Raw genomic sequence first — 17,663 nt, forward strand, 5'->3', positions numbered from 1 at the left:
GGCTAGATACATGACGATCCAACTCTAAATTAAAGAGATGCATTTGAAAGGTCTTTATGTTCGGGTTGGAGGATACGACGACTCAAATGTTATGCTTGGTTTAATCGTGAATGATTATACCCAATAGTACGAGATAAACCAATCACTCTTGAAGATTTATTACAACTTACAAAGGATAGTGATTAAATTTAATGACAAAGTACAAAGCTTCTCATCTCTCTCTATTTCCAATCTCTCCCCTCTTCTCCCTCTTTTTGTTTTCTTAAATTTTAACAGTCACCCCCTTGTGACTGAGATCAAATTAAAACCCAAAAGATAAAAACAAAGTTTTCTTTTTCAAATAATAGAGATATGAATTTAATCAATCTTACTATTAATACTTTGATGCTTTGCCACACTTGAGAGCATTGAGTGGGATGTCAGCCTCAGTGTACAAACTCTTTTCATCATTCCAAACTTTGAAATACAATTGCTGACCCAAATAGTTTCTCCACCATATTGTAGACCTCAAATTCCACATGCCCTTATTGTCCAATGACACTAATATTGCAGTCCAAGATCTTGGATATACCTGCCCGAAAAGTATGAGAATTCATATCATCGATTGAAAGGTATATGCACGACAAAAGTATACAAAATTGTGTTAAGATTACCTGAACGGTGTGTCTTGATATACCGTCCACTAAATTGTAGCGTCTTCTCATGTCATATGTCCAAATACCAGGACCATATCTGAAAGACAAATGAATAGAACCAAAAACTCGTGTTGATTTATATTAATGGAGAAGGATTATTAAGTTGTAAGTGAAAATGGGGATCTAATTAAGTTAGTGACACGTACCCAACGACGTAGAAACTAGTTCCATCGAAATGCCAAACTTGGACGGTGTTTTCGTTGTTCTGGAAGATAATTTCGACGTAGTCGTGAAGGGTAATGTTGACGACAGAGACGCCGAGAGTTGCAGGTCGAGGAGTGGGTTTATCGATGAACGTCCTGATGTCGAAAACTCCGGGAATGTTAAACCAATCAGCCAACTTCAAGGGTGTGGTTGGATCAACGTAAGACACATTGTTAACTGCACAACGAAGAGTGCCTTTTATCTTCGTCAATGAATTCGCCAATATGAGCCTCCTCACAACTGTTATGTTCCCATAATGAAATGATCCTTGTGGGTTTGGCCTTGCTGCATTTGCTGTCAAATTCAACCTGTCCAAATGCAAACCAAATATATGCATAAGAATTCATGTGCAAATACCTATGAAGATACACCACTCAAATATCTACAATTCCACTTAATTACTTGCTAGATTCTAAAGTTTATTACTATAATTTTGAACCAAAGTAAGCATAGTTTAGTAGTAATTAGTATATATCTTAAATTAAGAGGTTGCGAGTTCGATCCCCATCTCACATGTACTCAAATCTTAGTCTCAAATTTACTAACAACTTAGTCCCTGAACTTTAATACGTAACAATTTAGTCTCGATAGTTAGAAATATGTGACAATCTAGTCCCTATCGTGAAAAATCTCACTACATTCAAATTTGTGCAAGAACGAACCTGATGGTGCGGGCCTGCTTCATGGACCAATGGAGGTGGTAGGTCGGCCCAATGGGCAAAGGTTTGGAAGGGAGGATTGAAGAGCCTTCATAGCGAATGATTCCAATGGTGGTGAGGATTGGCTTTGTGAAACGAGAAGAAGCCACAAAGAAATAGTCCTTTGGCAAATTGTTGAGAGAGATCAAAACGGCGGCAGATTGGCCTGGATGAATGTCAAGAGACTCGTAGGCCTCTTGCATTGTGTGAGCTCCTTCCACCTCCACAAGGGTCATCAAATGCCCTTGGATTCTAAAGTTTATTGATGTTGCTATCCCAACATTTGATATCCTCAACTTGTATGTTAGCCCTTCAAAAATTTCAACATGAAATAGTCGTTATCGAAACGGTTGGGAAAAAATACTACTTGCAAGTTACAGTAAACTACGCAACAAAAGAATAAGAGAAAGTACAGAAAACGACACAAGAATTTATACTGGTTCATCCAAATATGGCTACGTCCAGTCTTCTGTACAGATGTGTAGGTTCTACCAATATGTTTGAGATAATACAATGAGATACAACTCTCAACAATACTGTCAATACTCTAGAGGCCCCGACAAAAGTCACCTCACTTTTAGGTACTAACGTAGGAATATAGGAATGAAAAACCTCACCAATAGACTCGAGACATCTATGCCATTATCATACCAATTTTGGGTTAATAAAGGAATGAGAGAAACGAGAAACGAGAAACGAAAACTGGGAACTACACCGAACGGGTAAGAACAATTTAAATATTTGATAGTTTTAAACCTTTCTTAAGAATCAGTGTTGTAGTAGGCAAGCCATTGATGAGAAGAGCATCAGGTAAAGGAAGTTGAATGCCTGAATCCAATTTCTTACGTAAGCTCTGCATAACATAACATAACATAACATAAAATGTTTTAGTAATCTTTTCTATAGTTCAAAGGTTTGAGTACTTTTTTCTTTTATCACTTTCTCATTACCTTATGGTCAGTTTTGTACCAATCGCTGATGAGAAGGTCGAATTCGGCATCGGGAATCGGGTACGGAGTCGCGATGACGCTTCTAGGCTGGATCACGAAAGCTCCGAAGCCACCGGCGGCCCGTTGGAAGTTGATTGAAGGGAAGTATGTGAAGGTTCCGATCTGATCTTTGACCTGGAATTTGTATGTCCAGTTTGAGTTGGGAGGAATTGGACAGTTGGTTCCTAGAACCCCATCTTGCCATGAGGTCCTCCGTTGCTTGATTCCGCTCCTGAGATATTCATTGAGTTAACTTTTTTCTCGAGTACAATATATGGGGTGGGGGATTCAAACTCACGACCTTCTGATCGGACATAGGTGCCTTAAGTTCATTTGGTGGATTATAGTAACTCATTAACTTAGAAATTAATCGACTATAATCATCGCGAAATGTTTGGTATATTATAAATAAATAATAAAGTTTAGGACTAACCAAGTAAAGAGGAAAGGTTCATCAAGCTTGTTAATGACATTTACAATTATGTTGTCATTGGTCACACACTCAATTTTTGGGGCTGGAAACTGCCCATTAACAAGGATTACCTGCACAATAATATAACAAAATTATAAAATATTTAAAGTGTTTTCTAAAAAAAAAAAATTATATTCTCGAAGTCTTTGTCAAATTTTTCAAACCAAGTATTAACAACCGCCTTAAATCTCATTGGTAACAATTTCATTTCAATCTTAATTAACAAAGATTTAGAAAAATTAAGGAAAAAAAGACTCAATTTTTTAAAACTATGTTTGAAATAGTGCATCAAATAATAATCAAATTTTGTTATATTCATTTTAATCCCGCTATAGTTTATGAATATGGTTTCTATTTAGTCTCTATGATTCTAAAACATTGATTACAGTCCTCAAAATTTGGTTTAAGTATCTTTAAAACATCTATGTTATTATCATATGTTAATAGTTTTTTACGTATACTACATTTTTTCCGATGTGATGGAGAAAAGCTGTGGACGCTAGCATTCAATATAACGTGTGTGTGAAGTTTAAATTCGTTAATTATGTAGTTTTTCGTATTGGGATTTGATTTTGGTAGAAAATAAAAACAAGTAGGCTTAGTAAACAAGATATAAAGTCGAACACAAAAATGATGAATTTGGGTAACAAAACCCACCCGTTTTGTGCACTACTCATTCTTTCTTTAGCTGTAAACCGACTTAATTTAGCTATTTTTTTTTAACTCAACTCGAATTCTAATATCATATCTAAGATACACATGCAAGAATCTTTTATATCATAAGGATCAAAATGAAATCAAGCTCAAAACACAAGGAACCGATAAACAATCTTATAATTTTATAAAAGGAAATTAATTTAAAAAGTAAGTAGACTTGAATTAACATTTTCCAAAAGTAAATTATAAAATAAAAAAAAAACAAAATTTGATTGGTAAATGCAAAAAAGATTAGGAAGAGAGGAACCTTTTGTTTAACACCAAGGGGAGCACGTGTACCGTACATGACCTGAAATGTGAAATACCTATATGGGTCTTCTGCATTCACCCAATAAGCACTGCAGCAAATCAGCATGATCCCCACTATCAAATTTACCAAATTGCCCTCCCTCATCTTTGATATTTACTCTTATAATATCTCTGCCCAAATTGATCTCCTGTGGAAACAAAACCATACAAAAAAAGTGATATTTTAAAAGGTTAGAACGTAAAATTTTGTCCCTCGCTTCAGACTCTATCCTTGAAGTTAAGAGTAGAGCTGAAGAGAGAAGGAAAAAAAAGAAGAGCACAAAAAAGTAAGTCTAGAAAAAGTTAGAACGTAAAATTCTATCTTTCATTTCATACTCTGCCCTTAAAGTTAAGAATAGAGGAAAAAAGAGAAAGCACAAAAAGTTAACGTAAAATTTTATCCCCTTTTCAAATTCTGCTCTTGAAGTTAAGAGCAGAAGAAGGGAGAAGGAAAAGGAAGAGCACAAAAATGTAAGTCTCTAAAAAGTTATAACGTAAAATTTTGTCCCTCATTTTTTTTTCTTTTCTCAGAATTGATGTCGTGTGGCTTACACTAATGACTTTCTATAACTAAGACTTGTTGCCTGAGATGAATAACATTGTAACCAGTGTAGGTTCGAACTTAAAACTTCAAGATAAGTGATACCCAAAGGTCCTAGTTAGTCATTGCCACTGTACCATTTTTCAGGGGACAAAATTTTATCCCTCATCGTAAACTCTGTCCTCGAAGTTAAGAATAGAGAGGAAGAGATAAGGAAGAAAGAGAGGCACACTCTAAAAAGTTAGAACGTAAAATTTTGTCCCTCATTTCAACGTTCACGCTACGCTAGAAGTTAAAAGAGCACAGAAGAAAGATGGAAAAAAGAGGAATCCAAAGGAAAGAGAAGAAAAACGATACCTAGAGAAAGAGAAGAGGGTGGAAATGAGAGATTGGTTGATTACAAAAAGAAAGGAAAAATGGTTATATTTATGTAAAGGGAAGAAGAGAGTGTAGGGTTTGATTTAAGGAAGCTGAAGAGAGGATGCCACGAGCTCCCACATTTCTAACCGCCGGATTCCATGCTCCTTACAATATACCCTATGCTATCACCTTAATATTATGCATATAAAATATAAAACCCTCTCCCATTTGACCTAATTAACTTTGTTTTGAAATGCTAAAGCCTACTAGTCTCGGGCCGAGCTTACTCGTGCTTTATAGGTTAAATTATTAATTTGGTCTCTATGCTTTTAAAAGCTTCGATTGGGTCTTTATGACCTGGTTAAACCTCGTGAGTCATTGTCAAAGCAAGCATAACTTAGCGGTAATTGACATATATCTCCAACCAAGAAATTGTGATTTCGACCCCCACATATTGTACTCAAAAAAAAAAAAAAAAACCTCATGAGTCATTCCTAAAGTATCTTTTATCCACCAACCTTTAACTTTAGTATAGCCAACAGTAACATAGTTAGTCATATAAAAAACTTTTGCTCTAAAAATGTGTCGACAATATAGATCTGAGATCAAGTTAAAATTTTTAAAATTATAGGTTCACGAGTTGAAAATGTTCCCAAATCATAGGGGAGCAATATTTTGTAATTTAATGATGTTTTAACCTTAACTAGTTGAAGTCTAAAAATTAATTTTAATTTAATATGAATGAGTAAATGATTGGAATATGTTTTTGTTTGGGTTATATAGAGTGTTTAATTTGTTTGCTTCTCCCACTTGGTCCAATTTTTTGGTATAAATTCCTTCATTGATGAGATATTTAATAAAATTTTAAAATACTTTATAAAGTGTTTTTTGGAAAATATTTAATTGTTTCTTCCCAAATACTTCACTTATAAATGCTATTATCAGATGTCATCATAAATTGTGACTAGTAAAACTAAATTATTATAAATAAAAGTATAGTGGCTAAAATGTTAATAAGAGCCAAAATATTAGAAGGAATAAAAATATTTTAACCTTAAACTTTTTAGGGGGTATTTGATCAAAATACATTTAAAAATTCTAAAAAGTATTCGTATTTATTCCGATAGTACTTCTAGATCAAAACAACAATGTTAATGTTTTACTTAAAATAGTAATGTTCTACAAAATTATTTTCAAACTTACAAATTTATCGTAATGATGTAAGTAAGTTTGTTTGGACACTTATGTGTTACTATTATGCAATAAAAATTAGATTTAGTATTAATATATCATTTTCTTAATACTAAAATTGTAGCCTAACATTTCTAAAAAATCAAAACTTGTAGTCTAATAAACAATAAAAAATATATATTTGATAATATTTTCTACTTTCCACTAAAAATGCCCTAAATTTATTTGAGGTTAATTAAGAGTGGAATATGCTATAGATTTTAGATAGATATAGTTAGAGATATATAGTAGAGAGAAAGGGCTATGTGAAGTGTCAATAAGATAAATAAGATGCTTAAAAATAATAATAATAAGTAAGATCATAAAATAAAGACCTATTTTTAATTTTATATTTTATTTATAACTTTGGGCTGAAATTAGGATGGTAAAATGCTTATGGCTCATGTAATTCTCGACACGATATTTAATCTTTTAAAATTTTCAATTTTATTCTTTGACTTCTATTAAAAATTCTCGATTAAGTTCATGTCTAATTTCTTTTAATAGGTTAATAGAAAGTTGATGTAATATTTAATTATTTTTTTATTAATACGGACACGGAGATATGTCATTTGGAAGAAACGAATATCGTTAATGGTTCAGCTAGATTTTGTTAATGGATGTGTTGAGTTTCATGTTCTAAATAAAATTTGGATCGAGATGTTCACCTGTCTAAATATGTTAATAAAATTGAGAGTTAACTAAAAGATTAGAGGTCATTTGATAGGCTTAACCATTGTTTAAAATATAAAATGTGGAACTATATCCATCAAAATATTTCTATACAATTTTGAAAAATTTTCTGAAAAAATGAGAAATAAGAAATATAAATAATTATCAAATTTTTAAGTTTTTCGTAAACTAGAAACACGAAAAAGTAAACAAAGACATTGTCAAAGGATTACATTACTAAACGGGTACTTAACAAACATATTTTATTAAACATAGTTATATTTTATTAAAAGAAAAAGAAAAAAGTAACAAATAACTAGAAACATGAAATAGAGACGAAAAACAAGAAAAGAAAAAATACTAGAAGAGTGCTTTACTTCTCATAATTGGTGTTACGATGATTTCGACAATCACCTTTTCTCCAAAATGATATATTAATTAAATACTCAACAATCACCTTTTCTCCGAAAAATAATATATTTATTAAATACTCAATAAAGAAGGGAAAAAATATTAATCACTGTCAAATTAGCAAACTTCCAAGGAATTAAAAATTTAACATTTACTTAAATAAATTAGAAAAAGTTGCAAATGTTCAATTGCAAAGAAAGCAACTGGCTACTGGAAATGTCGGTGGCCGAGTTGGCTGTCGCTGCTCCAAACCTATGAAATCAGCCAACAGGACCCTCCGGTATTGCCGCAGCTGAGGGTGGATCCTCATTATTACACATCATTTATTGCATAATATTAACAAGCCTAAAAACATTAACAAAATCGCAAAAAATAAAAATTAAAAAATTTACTACTACGAAAATATGGATACTTGCGATTATCACATCAGCATCGTACTAAAAGTAATGTACTTCGATAGTACTAAAATTTTTCTCACAAAATTATCTGTTTATGACATTTTTTACTAAAAATTATTTTTTTTCCTATCATTATTTTAGTACAATATGTTAGGATAGGAGATCAAACTCAGAACCAAGAGATTGTAGATATATATCAATTATCACTGAGTTATGCTCGTTTTTAACTCAGTGATAATTGAGGAGACATGAGAGGTGTCTCTCTTGGTCCCACATTTTTTACTATAATTCGCGTTAACCTTTTTTTTCTCTCATTCAATTTTGAAGATGTTGGAAAAGATAATGTTCTAAATCATCCTTCTATTTAGAAGATCATTGAAATTAAATTTCATTAGTGATTGAGTTTAACTTAAACAATTTTATAAATTCGAGGATATCATTGCAAAAACTCTTGCAATCTGTAAAGTTTTGAAGTTGCAAACTAGTGGAGTTATAACGATTTAATAGCAACAATCATTTATGTTTACGAACGTAATGGTGTTTCAACTGAAAATTTGAGCATGTCAGATTCAAATTTACAGAGACATTTTCATATGTTCATGAATTCTACGTTTGAAATTAAGGGTAAATCAACAGTTCTATAATATTGTAAAAAGTCGACCAAATATTAAAAAAAATATCAACAAGATATCATTAATATGAACATTATATTAATAATTAAAACTTATTTTAAAGTGGTGAAATCCTTGATTGTTAATTTAAATATTTTTTTTTATGATTTTGTTGACTTTTCTAGAAATGTGTAAACAACCTCAAACATTTTATTAATCTTCTCATCAATATTTTCATAAAATTGAAATTTCGACATTTTTCGTTGATGTCAATATTTAAAACATTAATTGTAACAACTATAATATATAAATCCTAACCTTTTGAAACTTTAGATTCATTCTCATAATGATTAATGAGAATTATTTTAGAAACTTAACTGATCTAAAGTTCTAAAAATTAAAGTAGATCCAGAAAGAGGCATGCATGTTTAAAGTCACATAATGACAGGTTTGGATAAACCCTTCTACAATTTGTTTCTATTCCATATTCATAATTTTTGGCATCAATGATCTAAAAGCTTCTACATTTGTCAATTTGGAGGACAAAATCTTCCCCTTCAAAGCATTCTCAAACAATTTACCGTCTAAATTGACTCGTCTTTACTTTTGAACTATTAGTTTATGAAGCGAATTAGGAGTATCACTGTTCAAATTCTCTGAAATTTCGTAAACCAATACTTTCTTCGTCAAAATGTGTGTGCAGCGCCATTACCTTCTCTATATAGATATGCTTCATAGATACGACATCGAACTCATCTCATCATTAATAATATCATATTCTTTTGTATGTTTAATTAGATTGGTCCTCATCTCGCTTGTTTCCAACACCACACAAAATATTTTCAAATCCAAAAAAGTCGTCATATGTTGTGTTAAAAACAACACTCATTAAACCGTACATCTCACAACCTTCTAGCTTAAGATACTCATTAGATTGATCATCATGAATAGTCATAATTTCTTTATTAAGTACCTGTACCAAATAATAGCAGGAATAGTGTGTTTGAGGGACTAGCTTCTCCATTTGTGACAGCTTCTTCATTGCACGTGATACTTACAAAAAGCATATCGCCACACAATTACACACAATTATCACTTTGTGGTAGGTCGATCAAATTGCGATTATAGTGCACATACTTAGTCCATTTGAGTTCTATGTTGAGGTGACCCTAAAATGTGTTGGATTTATCTTCTGAGCAAGATCTATAGTATCAACATACTTCGAAACATAAAAATTATTGTTTTTTTAGTTTAACCAATTGAACTATGTTCAAATTTGCTTCGTACCTTTTTTTTTTAAATGTCAGTCCTTCCTATTATGTATATTTTCAAAAACTTACATGGTACTTTTGATATCATTAACATATTTTTTTTTCCTTGAGAAAGAAACTATTTACTTAACAAATATTTAAAACATTGGACAATACAAAAATGTAATTAATACAAGAAAAATGGTTGACTAGACTTGAAGTATAATCCTGTGGGTTGGAGCACATGACAAGAATTTAATTGCATGTGTTTGGAATTTTTAGCATTTCCATAAATCCATACAATAGTTTTTCAAATTTCAATGCCCCTTAGAGATCTCACCTTGGGATTTATGCATTTATTTTCTCATAATTTTCTAGTCCTCAATGCTTGAATTTCTTATTTATTAAGCTATCCATGCTACTTGACTTTATTTTCATACATTGGATTTTCTTTTTTAATCTATATTTTACTCCTCTTTTTCTACAAACCTTTGCACTTGTTTCTTTTTAAGCTTTTCAACATTTTAATTTGACCTTTAAATTTTAAATTAAAAAAGTTTTGATTTTTATAGTTTAATTTATGTGGTGTATGTAGCAAAAATCTTTTATTGTTCAACTTAGCCTGTTGTAGTGTATTTAACAAAAATCTTGTGAGGCGTCGTGTGAATTTGTAAAATTAGATGTAAACTTTGTCCATCATTTAAATTTCATGCATCAATAGCCAACAGGTACACATCAACAAAGTCCGCAATATCAACTAGCATATTGATCTAAGCAATCTCTAGATTTGTTCAATCTCCTATCCCGTATATGTCAACTAGCACCCCATATTTTAGAGATTATTTGGAACTATTTTCAAGGTGTGCTCCATCCAGCTTGAGCCTCTCGAGCAAACATGAAGTTGGAATCTATAATGGTACCCATATGCTCAAAATAAATCAAAATTTGAATTAAATATGTATGCATCTAGAAACAACTTAGTTTGAAGCAACCATTCACTAGATACACACGTTATGATATTTTATTTATTTCACAATTAAATCAACTTTAAAAAGACCTAAAGTTAGAAATCTATCACTCTCTAATATCGAACCAAAGGGCTAGTGCAGTACCAATTGGTCGTTGCTGCCGAACCACGCAATGAATTTTGGAATTTATTGACATTTTGTACAAACTAAGGAAGTTCTACCAATCTTTTTGTGTTAGAAAACTGGATTCATAGAAATGAAACACTGCACAAATGAATATACAAGTGAAATTCGCAGTCTAAGAAGCAATTTAAAAAGGCCTTTATTTTATCAGCCAACATTGGTGGTGAATCCATATACCCTATTTCCTCTAAAGCCTCTATCTAATTGACATGGAAGTAGCTTTTGGTTTGTGCTGCAACAAGAAAGAAAAACAATGAAACTTATGAAGAACAGCAGAAAAAGGGCAAATCACAAAGAGAAAGTTCATAACTTTTGTACAGGGTACCACAAATTCATGCAAAACATAACAACGGAAAACAAATACAGTACAAACTCAGTCAAATAGCAAAACCAGTGGAAAAAACGGATTAGACCTCCCGACTTTTAACAGCATCGACGCAGTCTCATCCAACCCTATCTTCTTCATAGCCTCATGGCGCTGAAATCCTTTTTCACAACATGGGTTAATAGATGCATTTTATTAACATGGCATAATCCAAAGGAGCATGTAAATCTCAAAAGGCACTTGTAAAGATAATCTACAAATCGTTGAGAACATGAACAAGATAATGCACTTCCTCTTCTTAACAAATTCTTTGAGTCAGAACCAGTCCCATAATTTGTCACTTCAGCATCTTGATGATCAATTGTTAAATTGCATACACTATCTCGCCACTGCTTTCTACATCAAGCTCAGATTCATCGTCCATGTCGTCCATGTCGTCGTCGTCGTAGTCCATGTCAAGGTTATCTGCCATGCACATAAGGCGTTGCGAACCAGCTGCTGGTATTGTAGCCTCCGCAATTATCTGCATTATTTCATCGTGGCTCTGCATCGGTTGATCTGGCTCTTCAAATTGGTTTCCCATTGTGTTTTCATCCATCAAATCCGACGGGAGATTCTTCAAAAACCATGAATGCTTCTTTATCTCTGGAATAGTGATTCTCTGTTGTGTACATTAAAACGTGAAAGAGAGAATGACAATATGAACCATTGTTGGAAGAGTTGGAATTTCTTGATGCTGAAACTTGAACAATATACAACTACATAGACAGCAGTTTCAAAGGACAATTTCTACTAATTGGATTCCAAGTCACAACCCAAATTGGAAAAAGGTTGAGTTGCTAAATCAGATGGTCACTAGACTCATTACATCAATCATAATTAATTTGTGTGTGCAAATGTCTACAGTTTGTTTTTGTTGAAAGATTAGACTAAGAATCTAATCGGGGAAGCCCATTAAGAGTAACCCCATCTTAGAATTTTTTCAGAAGTTTAGGACTAGCTTCAAAACCGTTTTCAGTTATCTATCTGATTTTTAGAGCACTAATCCAGTGAAAATATGTTCAGGTAACTGTTGTTCTTGTTTCTCTAAAGTTTATTTTCATGTATGACCTGATTTTTAGAGTAAATGAAGTTATCTCATCTCAAAATCATGATTTTTAAGTGATTAACTTCAATTTATATATTAACACTAAATCTTTACAAGTCATCAAAACTCAATCTCAAGTTGGGAAAACAAAAACAAAAAATTTATTCTGAAAATAATTTGTCAAACAAGCTCTTAGCGTTCAGTGCAGCGAAATATCAAGTTTACAAAAACAAAGCCTTGAAACCACTCAAGTAATTGAAGTAATTAGGTAAAAATGAAGTGAGAAAGGTAGTTCAAATAATGCTATAATAACTTGGACATGATGAGTTCAAAGTTTCAGACTAAGGTAAAGCAATCAATCCAAAACATCCCAGGTAAATCAGCAGGGACGGCCCAAAGGAAAAATCAGTTGTTGCTAGAATTGAAGACCTCCCATTAAAAGCATGTGCACAGGAATCCCAGGCCCAGGGCTTTCAAGGAGTTGTTGTGAAAATATGGTCAAATTGAGATATTATGAAGAATCAGCAGAACCAGAGTTTAAAAATAGTAATATTAAATACTCTTCTAACTGTAACACAAACAAGCATGTTCTTTTCGTGGTCATACCGTTGCAGGATCTGCCTCAAAAATTCTCGATATCAGATGGCGACATTCAGGAGATATTTGAACACAATCAGGAATAGAATACTGGACGCTTAGAATTCTCTGCAATGAACCAATAGAAAAATCTTGAGTTCATGCATTGTCAACTAAGAGAGGCACAAAATATTTTATAGGGCCACATCCCATACTTGTATTGTCTTCCGGAAATCCTTTGGTTCATCAGGATCCTCAAAAGGATAGGCTCCGACAAGCATTACGTACAGGGTCACTCCACATGACCATACATCTGCAATCTGATGTTTCATATGCAATCAAAATAGAATGCGTTTCAATTCTCACTAGATAATGGTATCGCCATGTAGACAATATATCAAAATTCTTTTTAAATTCGGATGGTAGTGTGAGGCATGAAGTAAATGATCATTAAAACACTTTAAAAGAAGCTCCGAACAAAATTCACATAACATGTTAATCTGTCAGAAAAGATTGAGCCGTGCTGACAAGGATGAGAACAAATACAAATTTCGAACAGAATTCCATGATAATATTTTAATATATCAACCCCAACAAAAGCAGTCAGATGCAGGTTTGGAGTTCAGTCTATAAGATATCCAAACTGAAACCGTTCGGGTCACAGGGATATGATAGTTGAAAACTACCTATTCCCAATACAAAACTAAATAAAGGGAGAAGAAAAGAGAGAGAAAGAAAAACACAAACCATCCAATGACAAAATGATAGCCAAGGCTTGTAGAGATCAAACAGATAGCTATAAAATCCTGGAGAATTTGTATAACTTATGAGTACAGCTTGGAGAAGTACTCATAAGCATCTTCAAAATCTTGTAATCATCTATTTCTATTATGCAAGCATTGAGAGGTTATTCATCTGCCATTAGTGAAGTTTTTTCTATCCTATAAAAAATATAATCACTTAACTAAAGTGAAAGCTCTAGTTGGCTATGTTGAGAGTAGCATTCGGAGACGTGTATCAGATTTTCAAACTGTTGTCCGATAGTTAAGAATTTATGCATCCATTAAATCCAAACATCAGTCACTTGACATATGTTACAATCATGAGAATGACCACACATTGAAGGTAGCCAGAAGTTATCTAGAAGAATCTTACCTTGCCATCATATTCTTGCCTCAGTAGTACTTCTGGAGCAATGTATGCAGGCGTTCCCACAGTTGACTTAGGTTGTGAATGAAGAACTGATGACTGGGAAATGTAATGATAATCAGCTCTTCCATAATGATGATGCCCCAAAGCAATAAATTGAGAAGACATGATTCAACATGACAATCTTTTCATAGAGACTAAGTAGAAAATAAAGTCAATGAAAAGATAAAATCACACTACCCAACCACATGCCTTCCACAACCATGAAATGTGGAATCTGATAGGTAGAACTAAATCTAGTTTCGATAGGTAGAACTAAATCTAGATTTAAATCTCGTCTAGCACATGTATATAAAACAACATTAAAAGAGCACATTGAACTTTAAGAAAAAACAAAGCTAGCTGACATCTAAACCAGAAACCTGCCATAAAATTTAAGTTGATGTACAATAAAGGACAAAACTGAAATGCATTCCATACAATTGAACAAATATATCCAAGTAGAAAAGGAAAAATACAGAAGGAATAAAGATCAAATATCAACGAAAAATTGTGCAATTAAACAACAGAAACTCATAATTGCAATCAGAAACAGAGGAATTAATACCTTTGAGTAGCCAAAATCACATATTTTCAAACGAGGAGCTGGACTTCCATCCAATAAAGTGTTCTCCAACTTCAAGTCCCGGTGACACACTTGCTTCACCAATAAAATAAAAGAACAAATTTTCTAGTTCCCTTCAAGGATATAATTTAGAAAAGAACACGATAGAGATTGTAATTCAATAACAGTTCAAGTACCATAGCATGGCAGAAGCTGACTCCCGATATAAGCTGTTGAAAGAAGAAACGAGCCTACACCAGCAGAAAAATAGATCAAACGCCCGACAAGAGAGTGAAATGATGATAATAATAAGAAGCAAAGCAGCAGGTTAATTGAAGACCTCATCCTCACTAAACCGCCCTGCATTGCTTATTCGCTCAAAGAGCTCTCCTCCTGATGCATATTCCATTACAATTGCAAGATGGGTAGTGGTCAGGATGACCTTCACCAGAGGTAGAAAGAAGTCAAAGATGCTTGAGTTAGAAAATAACTAATCCAGAAAAAATACAGAGTTGACTGGAAAATCTCAAAGAAAACTTAAAAATACCTCTCTGAACCTGACTATGTTAGGGTGCCTCAGGGACCTGTGATTGATGATTTCTCGCTGAACATTTTCATCAATCTACAAGACGTAGCTTCATGAGAAAAACATAATCCCTATAGCCCTTGCTTGAGAACTAGCCCATTAATTATTTGAACTAAAAAATCCCAAGTGAGATTGTCTGGAAGATTTTACATACAAGTTTCCTGGTGGATTTATCTTATGAAAAGAACCCTGATACGTTCTGTTCTCTTATAATTCAGTAGCTCACTTATTTACATGTCAGTCCTCAGACAAAACATTACTCAACTACCACAACAGATTTTAATAGCAAGTTCATGTATGAAGTACAGGAGCTATATAGCTAAATAAGGGTGGAAACAGCTAGGAGCGTTAAATAAACATGCTCACGTCTCTCTTTCTCGTTGCCATTTCATACAAATTTTCATAATTTTCATAAAAGATATACTTGGAACCAAAAAAGAAGCGGACAAAAACAATCTGCCTCTTCTCTCGCACAGTTTTCAGCGAAAAAAAAAACAAATAAACACCAATTACTTCCATTCTCATATGCATCAATAACTATAGTTAGTTCTCTAGTTAAAAAGAAGTTTCCCAAAATATCTAAAGGGTAAAGAGAGAAAAAGAAAGCAGACGTTTGCCGTGTGGCAAGCGAAATCCCAAAGTTCAAATAGAGATATCTAAAACTCCCAAGTAAACAGACAAAAAAGAAAAACCCCCAATCACAAGATTTTTGTGTGAGTTCAAAAAAATTGCCATAAAGTACCCAATGATTAAAAGTAGAACAGAACAACAAACAGTTGTAAGTGACACTAGACATGGAAGCTAAAAACACCCAAGGAGAACAAAAAAAAAACCCCAACGACTAAATTTCCTTTAATAGATAGATTAGCTCCAAAAGCTCATGTAAATCAGTAAAAAAGAAAAAAGTTAATTAACAATCCACTATTGACCTTTTCGCCCCGCTCGATATACTTAACAGCGACTAGCTCTTTCGTATGCTTGTCTCTCATCAGCCTGGCCACCCCAAAGTTCCCGGAGCCGATATCCCGGACGAAATCGTACCGGTCACTGTCGTGCATGATCGGCATATCCATCGCCGGTCCTACAGTTATGGTCGCCCGATCCATTCTTCTTCAGAGGCTCGGATATAAATTCCAACTAGAACTGGATCACATAAGAGAAATCGAAGGATTCAGCTCAAACCAGGGCCAAAATTAAAGAAACGAATCCCTGAATTCGGGTGGACTTAGTAGATCGCGGCAGCTCGGGGGAAGCAGTCGGTCCGGCGGCGGATGGATTCTCCGGCGACCGAGGCAGATTGGTGGAATCGGTCGGAGTTGGGAAGGGAGAGGGTTTTTGGTCGGCGACGGATTAATATCTGCGGACAGTGAACGGAGAAATGAGGTTTTTTCGCAAAAAGGAGATATTTTTTAGAAGGAGATGAGACAAAACTGCGTCGTTTTGAGACATTGGGGATTATTACGACGCCGTTTTGGAGTCGGATTAGTGTGTTTGTAGGTGAGCGAAGTTGCTTTGTCCAATGAAATTGACCTCTGCGGCCTTTTTTTTTCCTGTCGAAATTCCTAAAATATCCCTGATTTGGATAATTCTGGTCTGAGTCACGTGAATCCAAAATGTTCAACCGTCAAGAGTCGTAATCCGGTGCGGTAGCGCCCACGTGTGACTTGCTTATAACCACTTTTTTTTCTTTTTTTGTTTATTTTCCAATTTTAATTTCAACTATCTTTCAAACTTCTTTTCCCTTCTAAATTCGACTATAAATTAAAAAAATGGAAGTGTGTTTGAAGAGTAAAAAGAGCAGTGATCTTGACATGTATGTTTGGTAACAGATAAAATTTATTTTTTAATAATCAAATTGGTTTGAAATTATTTATTTAATAACCACTCTAACACTTACCATCCAAGAGGTGATTCTAGAATTGTCGATGGATAGTCACTTTAGAATTATTTTATGCCCATCTGACTTTTGTATAATTATATTTAGATGTAGTACAACCAAACAAATTTGTAATTAAAATTTATGTTAATAAAATATAACCAAATTACAAGTATTTTATGAGATGAGAGTAGGGATGTTCATTTTACCACGAACTCATCTCCGTGGAGACCCGCCAAAATAGGGTGGAGAATCCCCGTTTAAATTTCCCACGAGACGGGATGGGAAAAGTTTTTTCCCCGTCACCTAAATAGGACGGGGACGAGAAAGGTTCCCCGTTCCTGGTCCCTCGCATTTTACACACATAGAATGAAAAATCTTATTATTATTTCTATACTTACCTATATTAATAAAACCATATTCTTCTCTACCCACCAAATATATAGAGGAGGATTGCACAATGTAAATATAGTTTTTATCATTCGAAATTTCCTTTGGAAAAATGTTTAATTGAAAAATAATTTTAAGGTAAAAGAATAAATAAGGAAAAAATCTGCCCACGAGGAATCCCCACCTCGATCCCCGCAAAACTTTATAGAGAATTTTGTGGAGATGAAGAATTAAATAAATGGAGGGCAATGATGGGAATCAGGAAGCCTTCCCAATCCCTGCCCCACCCCAACTATAAACTAAAACCTTACAAAAAAAAATGTAACAAACACATAGTTTGTTTTAATTTAATTAAAATCACTATACTAAAAGTGTTTCAAGAA

At 33.4% G+C, this 17,663-nt stretch overlaps 2 protein-coding genes across 2 annotated transcripts; both read right to left on the minus strand.

Moving 5' to 3' along the window:
- Window positions 1–114: 114 nt before the first annotated feature.
- On the minus strand, window positions 115–5,243 carry LOC111017933 (L-ascorbate oxidase homolog). Its single transcript, XM_022293828.2, has 9 exons — window positions 4,962–5,243; window positions 4,023–4,212; window positions 3,020–3,129; window positions 2,548–2,818; window positions 2,354–2,450; window positions 1,562–1,907; window positions 842–1,207; window positions 654–732; window positions 115–571 (listed from the first exon to the last, which is right to left on the minus strand). Exons 2-9 carry the CDS (start codon window positions 4,167–4,169, stop codon window positions 374–376), a joined length of 1,614 nt encoding a protein of 537 aa, XP_022149520.1. The 5' UTR covers window positions 4,170–4,212; window positions 4,962–5,243; the 3' UTR covers window positions 115–373.
- A 5,729-nt stretch (window positions 5,244–10,972) lies between these two features.
- LOC111017916 (serine/threonine-protein kinase SRK2I) lies at window positions 10,973–16,472 on the minus strand. The gene is made up of 9 exons (XM_022293806.2): window positions 15,944–16,472; window positions 14,976–15,050; window positions 14,769–14,870; window positions 14,626–14,679; window positions 14,432–14,524; window positions 13,831–13,923; window positions 12,891–12,995; window positions 12,706–12,804; window positions 10,973–11,673 (listed from the first exon to the last, which is right to left on the minus strand). The coding sequence occupies exons 1-9, from the start codon at window positions 16,118–16,120 to the stop codon at window positions 11,377–11,379; spliced, it is 1,095 nt and encodes a 364-aa protein (XP_022149498.1). The 5' UTR covers window positions 16,121–16,472; the 3' UTR covers window positions 10,973–11,376.
- Between the last annotated feature and the right edge of the window lie 1,191 nt (window positions 16,473–17,663).

The sequence above is a fragment of the Momordica charantia genome (assembly GCF_013281855.1).
Source record: "Momordica charantia cultivar OHB3-1 chromosome 2 unlocalized genomic scaffold, Mcharantia_2.0 BLBB01000002.1, whole genome shotgun sequence".
NCBI classification, from domain to species: domain Eukaryota; kingdom Viridiplantae; phylum Streptophyta; class Magnoliopsida; order Cucurbitales; family Cucurbitaceae; genus Momordica; species Momordica charantia.

Bases quoted from the DNA above. Each gene is read 5' to 3' on its own strand.
- LOC111017933 (XM_022293828.2), bottom strand. From the start codon at position 4,169: ATGAGGGAGGGCAATTTGGTAAATTTGATAGTGGGGATCATGCTGATT. The intron at 2,819-3,019 runs GTTAGTCCTAAA...TGAATATCTCAG, and splicing joins GAACCTTTCCTCTTTACTTG to GAGCGGAATCAAGCAACGGA. The intron at 1,208-1,561 runs GTTCGTTCTTGC...GCATTTGGACAG, and splicing joins AAGCAGGCCCGCACCATCAG to GTTGAATTTGACAGCAAATG.
- LOC111017916 (XM_022293806.2), bottom strand. From the start codon at position 16,120: ATGGATCGGGCGACCATAACTGTAGGACCGGCGATGGATATGCCGATC. The intron at 14,871-14,975 runs GTATTTTTAAGT...CCTCTGGTGAAG, and splicing joins ACATAGTCAGGTTCAGAGAG to GTCATCCTGACCACTACCCA. The intron at 13,924-14,431 runs GTATTAATTCCT...TACATTTCCCAG, and splicing joins GTGATTTTGGCTACTCAAAG to TCATCAGTTCTTCATTCACA.